The 17,954-nt window shown below is 38.5% G+C and overlaps 1 protein-coding gene across 4 annotated transcripts in view; it reads right to left on the minus strand.

The window, feature by feature from the left end:
* PUM2 (pumilio RNA binding family member 2) overlaps positions 1–17,954 on the minus strand; it is a 106,495-nt gene that overhangs the window by 43,991 nt on the left and 44,550 nt on the right. For all 4 annotated transcript variants that reach the window (XM_026655673.2, XM_026655660.2, XM_026655665.2 and 1 more), the window contains 5 exons: positions 16,152–16,422; positions 15,732–15,825; positions 6,459–6,584; positions 4,150–4,286; positions 1,132–1,270 (listed from right to left, as the gene is read on the minus strand). In XM_026655673.2, the coding sequence (XP_026511458.1) occupies positions 1,132–1,270; positions 4,150–4,286; positions 6,459–6,584; positions 15,732–15,825; positions 16,152–16,422 (767 nt within the window). The remainder of the gene's footprint in view (positions 1–1,131; positions 1,271–4,149; positions 4,287–6,458; positions 6,585–15,731; positions 15,826–16,151; positions 16,423–17,954) is intronic.

Consider the following 17,954-nt stretch of genomic DNA (forward strand, 5'->3'; position numbering starts at 1 on the left):
CCCCAATAATGATAAATGAGAGAGAAGCCATGCAGTAGCAGTGAACTTGCTACTTCCATCAACTGAGGGTAGATGATAGCACTTTCTAAAATTAAACTAAGAAGGAAAAAAGGAAAAACCTCAAACATGTTTGTACTGACATGAGGGCAAGGAGAAGGTTAAGTTGTTCTGGCTCATGCAGTTGTACCAAAGTTCCAAAACTGTTCAACAGCAGTTTTGATCTTTTACTCCAATGCATTGTGCATTTTATCACGTAAAAATAATGAGAATGCACTAGGACGAACGTTTTCTCTAAATAAAAGCTATGACGCATACATTATTTCCCTGCGGAGAGTCTAAAGCTCTGGAGACTGAAAGAAGTTTAGAATGTGCAGCTTTGTTTTAATTCTCTTGCAAGCCTCATAGGTACCAAAAAATGCAGTAGATCTACACTGCTACCTTGATATAACGCGACCCGATATAACACAAATTCAAATATAACGCTGTAAAGCAGTGCTCCGGGGGGGGGCGGGGCTGCGCACTCCGGTGGATCAAAGCAAGTTCGATATAACGCAGTTTCACCTATAACGCAGTAAGATTTCTTGGCTTCCGAGGACAGCGTTATATCGAGGTAGAGGTGTATTTCAAACCCATCATCCTTTTCAGAGGTAATTAAGCAGTTTCCTTTTTTCTTCTATCATTTTACATTCTCCATTTCAGAGTTGTTAAGAGTTATGTGGTACAAGTATAAAATTTATTCTACAATAAATAATTCTTTTGGCATTAGCTGCAGTGACAATTCTGAGTTTTAAAGTGGTTAATAACAGAATTCCTTTGGAACTGCATATCTACGGGACATTATCCATTTATAAGAGTTTTCAGATGTACTAAAAACTAAATACATTAACTGGAAAGACAAATATATTTAAAATTATATAACAGCTAAAAACAAGTTGAAAGAAAACCTCTAGTATTTGAAAAACTGTGTCAAGATTTTACCCAAACTAAACAAGCATAAAGTTGTACAGAGATGAACGCCAAATAGCCTATTACAAATAACAGGATTTTAATATATAGTTAACTTTATTTCTAATAAAACCAATATTTTAGCTCAAACTGATTTTTAATTTCCTTAATCCATCAATTATATACCTGGCATGCCTGTAGCAAGACCCTGACCAAAAGCCAAAGCTGGATTTGCGGCCGCAGCTGCTGCAAGTGACTCTGCCTGTTGCCCTTGCTGACCCTGATTGGGAGTAAGAGGGCGCTGACTTGCTCCAGCACGCAGAACCTACAAAAGACCAATATGATACTATTTTCTTAAAAGCGGAGTACAAAATCAGTTATACGCTATAAAAGGTCTAGGACAGCTAGTTTATGTATTTAATGCTTTTTAGCTCTGAATTTAATATTCTGAATACTCCATCTGAATGATTTCAAGCACATAAAAACATGTAAAAGTGTAACAGGTATAGACTATTTTGCTGACAGTACTGTAGCACAAGAGACCTAGGTTCAAGGATTGCCTTGGGTCTTTTGCTAGCCAGCACAACAGACAGAGTATATTTTAGAAATGGTAATGATTCTAGAGGAAAGTAAAACTGTAAAAAGTCCTCCTAAAAGTTAATCTATAAACACATCTGTGAATCCAGACAATTTATTAACTGAAAACCGATCCTTACCTGACAAGCACATAATATATCAAAAATAAATAAAATTCTTTACCCTCACATTCTGCCAATTGAAAATTTTTATTCCTGAACATTGCATAACTTGAAGGAACTTATCTTATGCTTTGAAAATTTACCAATTGTAGTTTGTAAATACTTACCTAACCTATCCACCCCACCAACACTCAAAACATATTCTGGAGGTTGATAAGTGAACTAGATTTTGTTTCAGGTTTTTAACTCCTCTACCCAGTTATGACAAATACGCTTTATATCTTGTCACCTATTTGACAAACAGTCCTTTTTCCACACTCAAATTTGGAAAGAAAAATGGAGTTTAGCTAGTCTTACACCTATGCGTTCCTGCACGAATATCTGGCATGAAAATTATTTATAGGTTAAATCAGTTGTTCCCAAACTTTTTAGTTAGGCAACCCACCAACTGCATTTTGACTTTTTGGGGGACCCGCCATTTATTTGTTTATATATATAATTTATTTACACACACACACACACACACGCACACGCACACACGCACACACCCACCCCCACCCACCATGCTAGGAGCTGTCATACAGGGCTGTGGCGCACCATTTTAACTGGGGAGGCTCTCCTACCTTCCAGCCTTTCAACCCCCTAATCCCCCTCCTCTCCACTCTCCTCCCCTCCCCCACCAGCCCAGTCCTCAAGCTCCCTGCTCGACTAATGCCTCCCCCCAGTCCCTTTGCTCTCACTCTTGAAGCCCTGCCCGTCCCTGCAGCACCAGCCAGCCCCTCTCCCCCAAGCTGCTGACTGTCCACTTGCTGGCTCTGGCCACTTCCTCCACGCTGCTGCTGCTGCCTGGGACCTGTTCCCTGCGCTGCTGCCCCAGATTAGTGGAAGAGAGTGTGTAGAGGTAGAGCACTTATGGCAGACATGCCAGGGCGGGGAAGGCAGTGTGAGGGGGCTTCAGGTGTCTGAAAATCACTGGTGACCCACCTAGACCCTTCCTGGGACCCACTATTTGGGAGACACAGAATTAGATATTCATTCAACAGGTGAGAAAAAATTCTGCAAGGAAGAGATGCTATTCAGCTATCAAGACAGCTCATCAGTGACAAGTAACAACTAGCAACTGCTTTAAAAGATCCAGTTATATAGGCTTCTAAGGTGAGGATGCGATTTTGGAATTTGAGAGAATGGAAATTCAATAAAAGAAATTCCTAGTAAATTATATATTGGTTAATGATGGCATTGAATGTTTTGTTGTTTTGAGGAAAAGATAATAAAAAGTATCAGATATATATCCTACATAAGATTTATTTTTGTCTTTAGGAAACATTTTTGTAATGGCTTCAAGCATTTCATCACAAATGCCCTTACACCATGAATGGGATTTTAAAAAATATTATAAAAATGAATCTTATAAAAATGAAGCAATCTAGAGTTAAAGATTAATGGAATTAAAGTAGTAAAAATACCATTTCAATAAATAAAATGGTGAGATTAATTTCAGTGATATATTTTAGTTACTATAATTTCTTCTTGATTTGTCAAAGAAAAAATAACCCATGGCAGGACACAATGTCATAGCACATTATCTTCCTGTTATAGAGCAACGCACATGGAAAAACTACTGATTATTTTTTAAAACTAGAGAGGAAACCCCCCAACAATGTAGTATTTTTCAATAGGTGGAAAACTACTAGAGCTACTACAGCACAACTGCACCCTGCTGCAGCACTGTAAGAAAGAACTTCAAGAGGATGTGGCTGTCTTTATCCTCATTTTTTCTCTTGCTGTTGACTGTTTAAAATCATTTTAAACTTTATATGAATGTTTGTGAGATTATTCATGCAGCACTAGTTACAAAGGGCTTGTTGTCTACACTTCAAATACTACAGCAACACAGCTGCTATGCCACTGTACTGCTTCAGCGCAGACCCTACCTACGCTGACAGGAGCGTTTTTCCTGTCAGGGTAGTAATCCACCTCCCTTACAGTCAGTACCTTTGACCTAGCACTGTCTACACTGGGGTTAGGTTGGCTTAATTACGCCACTCAGGGTGTGGATTTTTCACACCCCTTAGACACATAGCTGGGTCGACCTAACTTTTTAGTGTAGATTAGGCCTGAGCATTACAACCCACCTTCAATTAAGTTATAGCAACCCAGACAAAAGAAGCAATTTTTAATATATTCTTTTTAATTAGGATTGCAACAGTAGTCAGATAAGAACAAAAATAAAGATTAATTATGCTGCAGGTAAAACTAAAAAGATTTTGATATAATTGGTAATATTAATGAATTTAAGAAATGAAAACTAGTCAAATACTAACCAAAACTTTTGGTGTACAGACTGTTGAAAAGCACAAGAGAAAGTCTGAAGAATAACATGCAATTTTTGTTTACAATTCCAGCTGAATTTTCTTTTAAAACTGACATTTTGAAGTGGAAAACCTTATACAAATTTTATTGTTTTTAAAAAATACAGTTCCTCTGCATGAAGACTGTACTCTACCTGTTGTTGTCCTTGTGCTTGTGATGCTGCCTGTTGATTTGCTGTGGTGTTTGCAGCTGTAGCTTGCTGCTGAAATAAATTGGCTGGATATACCCCCCATGGAACTCCATAATACTGAGGAGGGACCACTGCCGGACCTAACAAAACACATTCTTTTCAGTTTACTTTTGTTCATCAAAATTATTATTATTCATATTGCAATAGCTCCTATAAACCTTGATTGGGATTTTCATTCTACTGTGCTAGTTGCTGAATGAACATCACACAGAAGACATCATTATCTCTAACACAAATTAATCTACTTTCAATTTTACAAAGAGAACTTGCATTATAATTGTCAAGTGCTCTTAAATAAATGTTAGCAAAACCAGACTTGTATCTATTTTAAAAGATCCATTTGATTCAATTGATGAGCTTCATTTTAACCCCCCTTTTCTGGTTTGAAACAATAACAGAACAACACAAAAAAGGCTGATATCCTTAGAAAAACAGCAACTACCGGGTATATGAAAAATATCAAATCACGGTTTCTGTTCTTTGAATGCAGCCGTTTGGTTAGACAGTCAACCCTGAGTCTAAGTTTTAAGCATATCACTGATAACTCTCATAACAATTCAAAGTTGTTCAACTGCTTTACCAGAAGGTAGCTTACACCCAACTCGTGATGAGGGATAGCAGTAATTACTTTCTGGACACACTTTATATTCAAGTTACTTCTAAAAATAATTTATAAAAGGTTAAGAAATGATTAACAGATATTTTAATAAATGGTTAATCAATTGTTCTAGAATGAACTCTAAAACAGGTGAACTACCATGGCCATCTACAGCATCTATAACATGCTTTTAACATCTATTAATTGGTTATAAACCATTTATAATTGAAACCTTACTACAAAGCATCACCCTACTCTGCAGGAATGAGATTGAGAAAAATTACTAATTTTGAGGTCAAATTTGGTTGTTTCCTCTGGAAGGAATTTTTGATAAAGCTTGTGAAAGTTGGATGAATCACTTTGCAAATTGAAGCTATTACCACCAAAAATAAAGTGCCCATGTTCCTGGTCTATCGGTGTTGAACAGATCAAAAGGAAACGTTCCATTTTATGAACTCCTCAGTCCCCAATTAGTTTGTTAAGTAGGAGATCTGTTGTAAATGTAAATGAAGATCACTACAATCCAAACAGATACATGTATGTGGTCAAACAACTTCTGGGACTGGGACACAAGAGGATTCACACCCTAACAATAAATACCCTTCTGGTAGACTCTTGTAAAGTTAGAAACACTTACATAACATTCAGTAGTCGAAGCTTACATGTAAAAGTATGCTCAGTCAGTTTTATCACACATTAACAAATCACGTCAGATTCCACAGGATAAACCCAGCCTATCCTGCCTAAACCAAAGAGCTTCCCACAGCAACTTTCTTGGCCTTTTTTCTTCAACACTCCTCATTCTCCACTTCCTCATTCTGTATCCCTTTTCTCTTCTGCAAATACAGCCATGCGATTTTCCTTTGACATTCACACATGCTAGATCACATCCTTCAAACTGGGCTGAGATACTGGTTTAGTTTTCTAAGCCCAACATTTCCAGTCTACTTGCGATATAAAAAAACCTAGCAGTGAAAGGTTCTAACCATCATTTCTAGTCACCTTGCTCATCAAATGCCCCAGTTCTCATGTATTGTGTGCATATTTTACATTCCTTTCCACCTCCATTACTGGGAGACAACAAACTTAAAATCTAAATCACTTTCCAAAATGCCAGAAGCAGTTCCAAATACTACATTTGCCTTGAGTACTCTGCAATATTTGTGGTTTTATATCATACCTTCCTATTTAAAGGTATTTTTTCCACTTCCTGTTGCTGTGTGAAAGACCCAAGCAAACAGGGAACACACTGTCTACTGCATAAGGTACTAGATAGAGACTCAAAAAACATGATTTTCTAATCTCAGTTCCATCAATGACCTGTTGAGTCAACTTGGAAATACACTTAACAGCTCTAGGATCTCAGTTTTTCCATTTTAAAAAAAGGAATAACAATACTTAATCTTTTTCTATCATTTTCAGATAAAATATTAATAAAAAAACTTCTAGACAGAGCAATCTTTGATATTATTTGCAACAATTGAGAGTACAAAATATTCAGAAAGAAGGGCAGTTTATTAAGTGGATTATGCCCTCTTAATTATTCATAGAAAAAAATCTTCAGAGCTACAAATACTGATTTATCTACAAATCCAATCATTTTCTCAAAGAAAATCAGTAAGTTATAATAAAAATTGAGAAAAAAATGTGTTACCTGCTAGTGTTGCTGCTGCAGCTAACCCTGCTGCAGTGTATGGGTCAGTACCTGGAGGAGCAGCACTGATAATGTACGGGTTTGGCACAAAAGCAGCTGGAGCCAAGCCTGCTGAGAATACCCCTGCTATATTAACAAACAAAGATTTAATTGTAGCAAATAGATCCAACAGACATTATTGCACATTTAATCAATGTGATCACAAGTTATACCTGTATTAAAACAAGTACTGCATGTACTCTTCTTGATGTTTTGAAGTGAATACAAAGTAGCAGAGAAATCATTACTTTCATTTTTTCTAACCACAAAATCTCCGCCCTAACCCCATTCAGTTATGTCACATGACGGCAGACCACTAAATATTGACAAATTTTATAAGTGCTTACATGCAAATACAAGAAGTCTAAATACTAAGATGGTGAACTTGAGTACCTGCTATTAAATGAGGCTATTGATATAATAAGCATCAGAGAAATCTGGTGGAACAATGATAATTAAGGCTACGTTTTAGTCACTGGTATATTTAGTAAAAGTCGTGGACAGGTCATGAGCAGTAAACAAAAATTCATGGCCTGTGACCTGTCCATGACTTGTACTATATAGCCTACTAAATGTTGGGTGGAGAAGGAGAGCAGGGGTGCCCCAATTAGGCAGGCCAAAAAAGATTTTGAAGTGCAACTAGCAAAAGAAAAAAAAAATGTTGCTGTTAGTTTTTGTAAGTACATCAGAAGCTGGAAGCCTGCCAAACAATCAGTGGGACATGTGACTGTGTCAGTCCCAAAACATTAGAGAGACAAAGGCGGGTGAGGTAATATCTTTTATTGGGCCAACTTCTGCTGGTGAGAGAGAAGCTTTCCAGCCACACAGAGCTCTTCTTCAGGTCTGCTTTCAAAAGACGAGTCTGGGAGCTTAAATTTATTACTCTGCTAGACACCATGATTTTTGAATAACGAATTTAAGCTCCCTGACTCGTCTTTTGAAAGCAGACCTGAAGAAGCGCACTGTGCGGCTAGAAAGCTCGTCTCTCTCTCACCAACAGAACTTGGCCCAATTAAGAGATTTTACCTCACCCACCCAGACTGAGGTGTTAATAGAAGAGATTTTGGAACAAACTGATTAATTTATCAGTAATAAGTCACCAGGACCAGATGATATTCATCCAACAGTTTCAAAGGAACTCAGACATGAAATTGCAGAGCTACTAACTGTGGTATGTAACCTATCATTTAAATCAACCTCTGTATCAGATGACTGGAGGATAGCTAATATGATCCTGATTTTTTAAAATGTCTCCAGAGGCGATCCTGGCATTACAGGATGGTAAGCCTAACTTCAGTACCAGGCAAATTGGCTGAAACTATAGTAAAGAACAGATTTATCAGACACATAGATGAACACATTTTGTTGAGAAAGGCTTTTGTAAAGGGAAATCATGCCTCACCAATCTATTAGAATTCTTTGAAGGGGTCAACAAACATATGGACAATGTTGACCCAGTCCCTTACTAAAGGCTCTTAAACACAGTAAGCAGTCATGGGATAAGAGGGAAGGTCCTCTCATGGATCAGTAACTGGTTAAAATATAGGAAACAAAGTGTAGGAATAAATGGTTAGTTTTCACAGTGGAGAAAGGTAAATAGCGGGGTCCCCCAAGGATCTGTATTAGGACCAGTCCTGTTCAACATATTCATAAATGATCTGGAAAAAGGGGAAAAAAGTGAGATGGCAAAGTTTGCAGACAATTCAGTATTACTCAAGATAGTTAAGTCCAAAGCTGACTGCAAAGAGTTACAAAGATCTCACAAAAGCGGGTGAGTGGGCAAGAAAATAGTACATGAAATTCAATGTTTATAAAAGCACAGTAATGCACATTGGAAGACATAATCCCAGCTGTATGTACAAAATGATGGGCTCTAAGTTAGCTGCTACCACTCAAGAAACATCTTGGAGACATGGTGTACTCATCTGCTCATTTTGCAATGGTAGTCAAAAAACAGAATATTAGGAATCATTAGGAAAAGGATAGATAATAAGACAGTGGTATTATGGTATTTTCTATATAAATCTATGGTATGCCCACATCTTGAATACTGCATGCAGTTCTGGTTGTCCAATCTCAAAAAAGATATATTAGGATTTAGGGCTATCAATTAATCGCAGTTAACTCACGCAATTAACTCAAAAAAATGAATCGTGATTAATTGCCCTTACAACAATAGAATACCAATTGACATTTATTAGATACTTTTGGATGTTTTTCTACATTTTCAATTGATTTAAATCACAACACAGAATACAAAGTGCACAGTGCTCACTTTAGATTATTTTTTATTACAAATATATGTACCGTAAAAATGATAAAAGAAATAATATTTTTCAATTCACCTCATACAAGTACTGAAGTGCAATCTCTTTATCCAGAAAGTGTAACTTACAAATGCAGATTTTTTTTTTTTTGGTTACATAACTGCCCTCAAAAACAAAACAGTGTAAAACTTTAGAGCCTACAAGTCCACTCAGTCCTACTTGTTATTCTGCCAATCGCTAAGACAAACAAGTTTGTTTACATTTATGCGAGCTACTGCTGCCTGCTCCTTATTTACACTGTCACCTGAAAGTGAGAACAGGCGTTCGCATAGCACTGTTGTAGCCAGCATTGCAAGGTATTTACGTGCCAGATACACTAAACATTCATATGCCCCTTCATACTTCGGCCACCATTCCAGAGGACATACTTCCATGCTGTCGATGCTCGTTAAAAAAAATAATGCATCAATTAAATTTGTGACTGCACTCCTGGGGGGGGGGGGAGAATTGTATGTCCCCTGCTCTGTTTTACCCGCATTCTGCATATATTTCATGTTATTATAATTCATGAAATTCATTATAATGCATAAAATTTAATGTGGATAAATGTAAAGTAATGCACATTGGAAAAAATAACCCCAACTATACATACAACATGATGGGGGCTAATTTAGCTACAACTAATCAGGAAAAAGATCTTGGACTCATCGTGATAGTTCTCTGAAGACGTCCATGCAGTGTGCAGCGGCGGTCAAAAGAGCAAACAGGATTTTAGGAACCATTAAAAAGGGGACAAAGAATGAGACAAAGAATATCTTATTGTCCTTATATAAATCCATGGTACGCCCACATCTTGAATACTGCGCACAGATGTGGTCTCCTCATCTCAAAAAAGATATACTGGCATTAGAAAAGGTTCAGAGAAGGGCAACTAAAATGATTAGGGGTTTGGAACAGGTCCCATATGAGGAGAAATTAAAGAGGCTAGGACTTTTCAGCTTGGAAAAGAGGACACTAAGGGGGGATATGATAGAGGTATATAAAATCATGAGTGATGTGGAGAAAGTAAATAAGGAAAAGTTATTTACTTGTTCCCATAAGAACTAGGGGCCACCAAATGAAATTAATGGGCAGCAGGTTTAAAACAAATAACACTGGTCTACAATTTTTGAGACGTCGTCTGCTTCAGAGATAAAATGTGCTATTTATTACGTATTTTGATGTGCTGAATTCAAATATGACAATTAAAACAACTAATTGGCTACTGTTTCTAAGATATTTAAGTTTTTACATTTTATGTCTATGTATATTGTGTAGATAGTAGAGTTTTAATCATAAATTGTAAACCTAGGTCTTTTCATGTGTTTATGGTTGCTTTACATGATAATATTTCACCTGTCCTGTTTATGTAACACTTTAAAAATCAGCAAAAGGGTTATATAAATAAAATTTATTATGAAACAAAAGGCAAAAAACTATTATGTACATAGTTTAGTCCTATTCAGTGTCTACTCGGCGCTTCTTGGCTTGTCTCTTGTATTCATTAAATGGAGCATCTCTTGTCACTGTCCAGCAATAGTCTGCAAGCATCGATGGGCTCCATTTGCCCTGATAGCGTTTCTCCATTGTTGCAACGTCCTGGTGAAATCGCTCGCCGTGCTCGTCGCTCACTGCTCCGCAGTTCGGTGGGAAAAAAATCTAGATGAGAGTGCAAAAAATGTATCTTTAGTGACATGTTGCAACCAAGGCTTTTGTATGCCTTGAGGAGGTTTTCCACCAACAACCTGTAGTTGTCTGCCTTGTTGTTTCCAAGAAAATTTATTGCCACTAACTAAAAGGCTTTCCACGCCGTTTTTCCTTGCCATGCAGTGCATGGTCAAATGCATCATCTCGAAGAAGTTCACAAATCTGAGGACCAACAAAGACACCTTCCTTTATCTTAGCTTCACTTAACCTTGGAAATTTTCCACGGAGGTACTTGAAAGCTGCTTGTGTTTTGTCAATGGCCTTGACAAAGTTCTTCATCAGACCCAGCTTGATGTGTAAGGGTGGTAACAAAATCTTCCTTGATTCAACAAGTGGTGGATGCTGAACACTTTTCCTCCCAGGCTCCAATGACTGTTGGAGTGGCCAATCTTTCTTGATGTAGTGGGAATCTCTTGCACGACTATCCCATTCGCAGAGAAAACAGCAGTACTTTGTGTATCCAGTCTGCAGACCAAGCAAGAGAGCAACAACTTTCAAATCGCCACAAAGCTGCCACTGATGTTGGTCATAGTTTATGCACCTCAAAAGTTGTTTCATGTTGTCATAGGTTTCCTTCATATGGACTGCATGACCAACTGGAATTGATGGCAAAACATTGCCATCATGCAGTAAAACAGCTTTAAGACTCGTCTTCGATGAATCAATGAACAGTCTCCACTCTGGATCGTGAACGATGTTGAGGGCTGCCATCACACCATCGATGTTGTTGCAGGCTACAAGATCACCTTCCACGAAGAAGAATAGGACAAGATCCTTTTGACGGTCACGGAACATGGAAACCTTAACATCACCTGCCAGGAGATTCCACTGCTGTAGTCTGGAGCCCAACAGCTCTGCCTTACTCTTGGGTAGTTCCAAATCCCTGATAAGGTCAATCAGTTCACCTTGTGTTATGAGGTGTGGTTCAGAGGAGGAGGATGGGAGAAAATGTGGGTCCTGTGACATTGATGGTTCAGGACCAGAAGTTTCATCCTCTTCCTCGTCTGACTCAAGTGAGAATGATTCTGGTGCATCAGGAACCGGCAGTCCTTCTTCGTGGGGTACTGGGCGTACAGCTGATGGAATGTTTGGATAATGCACAGTCCACATTTTCTTCTTTGACACACCTTTCCCAACTGGAGGCACCATGCAGAAGTAACAATTGCTGGTATGATCTGTTGGCTCTCTCCAAATCATTGGCACTGCAAAAGGCATAGATTTCCTTTTCCTGTTCAACCACTGGCGAAGATTTGTTGCACAAGTGTTGCAGCATATGTGTGGGGCCCACCTCTTGTCCTGATCTCCAATTTTGCAGCCAAAATAAAGGTGATAGGCTTTCTTAACCATAGTGGTTATACTGCGCTTTTGTGATGCAAAAGTCACTTCACCACAAACATAGCAGAAGTTCTCTGCACTGTTCACACAAGTACGAGGCATCTCTGCTCACTTTGGCTAAACAGAAATGTGTCCCTTTGCAAAATCAAACACTGACAAATAAGAGAGCACGACACTGTATGATTTCTAGAGCTGATGTAGGGCAATTTGTTCAGCACAGTGATGTAAGCTTTGTTATGATTGCATCATTCATGACTTCTAGGAATAACATGATGCAATTCATATCATGTATGACGCAATACCAGTTTCAGATTGCATCATTCATTGTTTTGCCTAAAAAGCAAGTACTGTCCAAACCCAGTCATAGATTTATTCATAGATCCAGTCAAAGATGTATTTTAGTCATTTCTGGTTTAAATTGAGATCCCTTCCCTTTATAACTCACTTATCCTCCGCCATTCCCAAGTCAAGGGTCGTATATACTGACCCAATAGCATATCTTGAAAACTAGAGCCAATCAACAATTTTAAGCATCATTTTCGTTCTCAGTGACCCAGAATTAGTAAAGTTTGACTACATTTATTTCAGAAGCATTTTGGCTGTAGAGCAGTGTAAAAGGAAGTTCTTCACACAGCGCACCGTCAACTTATGGAACTCCTGGCCTGAGGAGGTTGTGAAGGCTACTATAACAGGGTTTAAAAGAGAACTGGATAAATTCATGGAGGTTAAGTCCATTCATGGCTATTAGCCAGGATGGGTAAGGAATGGTGTCCCTAGCCTCTATTGTCAGAGGGTGGAGATGGATGGCAGGAGAGAGATCACTTGATCATTACCTGTTAGGTTCACTTCCTCTGGGGCACCTGACATTGGCCACTGTCGGTAGACAGGATACTGGGCTAGATGGACCTTTGGTCTGACCCAGTATGGCCATTCTTATGTTATAGCAGTCTCGGATGATGATGATGACCCAGCACATTTTAAGGTGTATTAGGTGAATTGAAAAATATTTTTGTTTTTTACAGTGCAAATATTTGTATCAAAAATAAATGTAAAGTGAGCACTGTACACTTTGTATTCTGTGTTGTAACTGAAATTAATATATTTGAAAATGTAGTAAACATCCAAAAATATTTAAAATAAATGGTATTCTATTATTGTTTAACAGCGTGATTGATCACAATTAATTATTTTAATTGCTTGACAGCCCTATTAGAAAACATACAGAGAGGGCAACAAAAATGATCAGGGGTATAGAACAGATTCCCTACGAGGAGAGATTAAGACTGGGACTATTCAGCTTGGAAGAGAGACAACGAAAGGGAGATATGACAGAGGTCTATAAAATCATGAATGGTATGGAGAAAGTGAATAGGGAAGTGTTATTTACCCCTTCACATAACACAAGAACCAGGGGTCACCCAATGATTAATGGGCAGCAGGTTTAAAACAAACATAAGGAAGTACTTCTTCACAGTGCACAGTTGACTTTTGGAAGTCATTATCAGTGGATGTTGTGAAGGCCAAAAGTATAACTGGGTTCAAAAAACAAGTAAGTTCATGTAGACTAGGTCTATCGATGGGTATTAGCCCCGGAGGTGAGGGATGCAACCCCATGCTCCAGCAGTCCCTAAACTTCTAACTGCCAGAAGCTAGTGCTGGATAACGGGGATCGATCACTCGATAACTGATCTGTTCTGTTCATTCCCTCTGAAGCACCTGCGCTAGGCAATATCTGAAGACAGTATATTAGGCTAGATGGACCATTGGTCTGACGCAGTATGGCCGTTCTTAATACCACTCTAACTGCCTGACAGCCTCACGTTGCTGGTCTGCCTTTCACAACTGCCAACTCAATTTTACTCACCTATGCACTGTCAACATTTATGTAGCACTAATCTTTCTAGCATCTAAGCTCCATGCATGACTGGGGCTCCTAGGTGCTGTGATAATACGAATAGCTATATTGAGAGAAAAGAGACTGGAAGACTTGCAGCTGAAGATGCTCAGGGTCCTGCACTAATTAACAGATTAGAGGAGAGCCCCTCAACTGGAATGACAGGCTGGGTGAACCACCACAGCACAGATGGACATGGACAGGTCTCAGCTGGGCCTGCACTTCCCATTTCTTTCCCCCTGTTCCCCAACAGTTCCAGTCACTCATGTCCACTGCACATAGATGCCCAGACCCCAGGAGCAAGGTGGCGAAGGAGGATGAAAGTGAGGTGAGTCCAGGAGTTGGAGTCCACTGCTCCTTCACCAAAGTATCTCAACTTGAGGGGCTCCCTTGTTGGGTTGTCTCAGCTCACTGAAGCAGTAGCTTGAGGAGCCCATTTGTGTTCTGATGCCTCCACAAAGATAACTCAGCTTTCCTGTAGTTACTGCTGCTGCTACCTTGACTCCTGAGAACACTCAGGCAGTAGCATCAAGGGAGTAGAACGTATTCTTGCTAAGATATCAACGCACCAAGGGCTCTCCAAGGCACTGCTGTTTCATTGAACCAGGGGATGCTTAGCACAGAGCTCCTCACAAAACAGCACTCAGTGAATAACTTCTGCTAAGCTGTAAAAATTAAAAAAAACAAGCTTATCTTTTCCTTAAGACTTTACTGAAGTGTTGGTGTGTAAAGTTTGGACTTTGCAGCAACTCAGGTAAGAGTCAAAAAAACCTCAGGATTCATAAGAAATATGTAGACTAAATTCAAACACTGAAGTCTTAAACAACGGGATTTTAGCCCTGCTTTAAATACAAAATTCAACACTACTTTAACTAGTCAATTGCTAGGGCACCTCTAGGATAAGCAGCTATTTATGAAGGAATTAAGTTAATCAACACAATAAAAGCTATTTTGCACTTCTATAGTGCCTTTTACTGGAGGATCTAAATGGGCTATTACAAATATTAATTTAACCTCAACACCTCTGGGAGGTATATTAAGTATTATCCCATTTTACAAATGAATGAGTTGCTTCACTTACACTTACCATATATACTTGTTCATAAGCCGAATATTTTTGGTAAAAGAGTGACGCATCAAAGAGTGGGGGCCGGCTTATAAACGGGTCTACACGAAAATTTGATTATTTTAAACTCTATGGAATCATTGAATTGAATATCTAATACATTGTCATTTTGTTTACCTGGAGTGTCTGCAGGCACAGAGCCCCTCAGCTCCCTGTGCCCGTAGTTCGCCGTTTCCAGCCAATGGGAGCTGAGGGAAGTGGCCCTTCCTGCAGCTCCCATTGGCTGGGAACGACGAACCGCAGCCACAGGGAGCTGAGGGGCTCCGTGCCTGCAGACACTCCAGGTAAAGAAAACATCCCAACGCGCCAGCTGCTTACCCTGACGGCCGGGAGCCAAAGTTTGCCAACCCCTGAAATATAGGGTCGGCTTATGAAAGGGTCATACAGTTTTTGCTATTTTTAACCAACCATCTTGGGGGGGGGGGGGGGGGTCAGCTTATAAACGAACAGTCTGATGAACAAGTATATATGGTACTTTATGGCATTAAAATAAGTGTATTTCCCATTTTTAGTCTCATTCATATTTTCAATATAGAGTTCTACATAAGCAAAACTAATTTTCAATCATTTGAACACAAGTGTAGTGACAAATATTTAGGTGGAGGAAACAAAAAACTGAAAATGCAATTTGAAAAACTGTTATATAGAGTAGGAACAATCTGATACAGCATCTCTTCAAAATGATCACCAATATTTCTCTTTCCAGTCCATATACTATCTACTATTTATGAACTAGTTAGAACACCATAAACCAGCAAACTTGAATTAGCTTTGATATTTAGTAAACAGAGCAGTGTAGCAAAACAATATATTGTCAGCTTTTTGTCACTGACCTCTAAAGTATTTATGCATTATAAAAATCTCACCTATGTGTGGCTGCTGAGCTGCAGCCAATGCGTACTGTTGCTGCTGAGCTGCTGTTAACTGCTGGACAGTTAGCGCATTAGTCCTCTGGAAAAGCTATGAAATAGCAAACACTTAAGTTTTCAATTTGAAGATATGAGATATGCTTAAAGTTTAGAATTTACATATAAAATACTATAAACCAAGACTCTTCTGAAATAGGTTGGAAAATTGTGCACAACATATATTACACGGAAATTTAAGTACATTTGTTTGTTCCCATCCTACACTCTCTTGAGTATAGGAGTTTAATGAGATGAAATACATCAAGAATTTTATGCTTAAATCGTTAATTATCAAGAACAAATAAACTAATTGCAACATCTTCAAACCACCGAATATTTTAACCGCATTCCCATCAGTTCTATAAGAACAGCACTAACCTGCTGCTGAGAACTGTAGTCAAAAAGTCCTACAGTAGCTCCTGAGGAGTCCATTTGTACCTGATTGCCAGGATAGTCAAACTGTAAAGAATCAAGACCAACTTGTTCCATGGCATCCAGATTCTGAGTTTCTGGGTTTGAAAAGTCTTCTACCAGAGGTTTGTGGGTTGTAGGATTGGGAAGTGGGCCTAATCCTTCTGTGGAGTTAGGGTTAGAACCCAGGCGCTCAGCTACTTCTGTTGGGGAGGCTTGTCGGCTTCCAGGAGTACGACTGCATAGAGGAAATTAAAAGATAGCCTCTTACAGCCGTGATAAATCAATCAATAATGGACAAAGCATATTACAATCTGTTGAAGGAGAATCTTTAAACATGAAAAAGTTTACAAATATAACTAAGAGAAAGAAGATTTACTGTAAGCAATTTAACAGGCATATAATGGTGACCTAGCAAAAAGCACACCTTTAGCTTTATCCGTTTACTTGTGTTATAAAGCCTACTGAAAAATACTTCCAGACTCTTATGAATGAAATGACGTGACCTGCCGATCACCTGTAAGGGCTTGTCTAGATGGCGAGTCAGTGCCCAGCAAGCTAGGGTGTAAATCTACAGCATGTTGGCATGTAGCGTACTACCTGGCCATGTGGACCATGTTACTGTACACTAAAAGCACCCTAGTGTGCTGTCAAAGGTTGGTAAGGTATCACACTCCACTTCCCAAATGGGAAGTGTTATGTCAGTCCTACTTCTCTCATCTCTGAAGCACTCAAAGATTTAAATCTTTCTCACTGAAATGAAGGCATGGGTGGCCTCCAGCAAATCTGCAGACATAACTCTGAACTTTCCAGTGTCAAAAATCAGAAGTCAGTCTTTTGTTGGGGGAAAGAAAACACCATAAAGCCTGTCAACTTTTAACAAATTGATTCATTCCAGAGCACATATAGCCACTCTAGTGCTTTGATGGTGACAAAAAGCAACACTATGGCAGGGAACTTTTGTCAGCTAGTAACCCAGCCTGGCTCCAAACCTAGATTAAGCATTAAAAACCATTTAGTACTGCCTTTTCTTTGCCTGTGGCACAAGCTAGGAACCAAAGAAACTAAAGTTTCATGCATTGGTTATTTCAATATCCATTTCACTTATAAATAAGAATTATATAGGAAGAAAACCCATACCACAAGTTAATTCAAAATACTATTTTAATATAAATGTCAAGAGATACAGGACAAATAGGACAAACATTTTAAAAAATATTTTTAGTTAGGTTTGCTCCTTACAGTGGTGCTGTTGTGTTGCTATAGTTAAAGTTGTGTCAATAGTTCAATTATAAACCTCTATTTGCAGGGATTCATAACTCTGCTTCAAATTGGCCACTTACTTAGATAGCCGTCTCTATTATTTCTTGAGAGGTTTACTGGGTTTGGATGCTTTTCTGCACTTATGCAAATAAAAAAAACATTTCTAAAAAAAATAATTTGGAAACCATTTTGTTTTTAATATTGTAATTGCTTTTGATATTTAAAGAAAAATAGATTAAAATTAATCTACTCTGCATGTGCAGTAGACAATTTATTAAAATGAATGAAAAATGTTTTATTTTTGATACTGTAGCATGCATTCCAAAGGAGTGACTGTAGCTTTTCAGATACACAATATGTTGAGGATTTCTCTTTTGGCATAATTAACATGTTTGTTTGTTATTTTGTTTGTTTTTAATATGGGCAATCATGTATTTATCCAAAAGACTAGAAATGGGTCTGGAGGATTCATTCTTATCCGTAGGGTAAATATGCATTTCCTTACCT

Source organism: Terrapene carolina, unplaced genomic scaffold (genome assembly GCF_002925995.2).
Source record: "Terrapene carolina triunguis isolate 2854851 unplaced genomic scaffold, T_m_triunguis-2.0 Scaffold42, whole genome shotgun sequence".
Lineage (NCBI taxonomy): Eukaryota > Metazoa > Chordata > Testudines > Emydidae > Terrapene > Terrapene triunguis.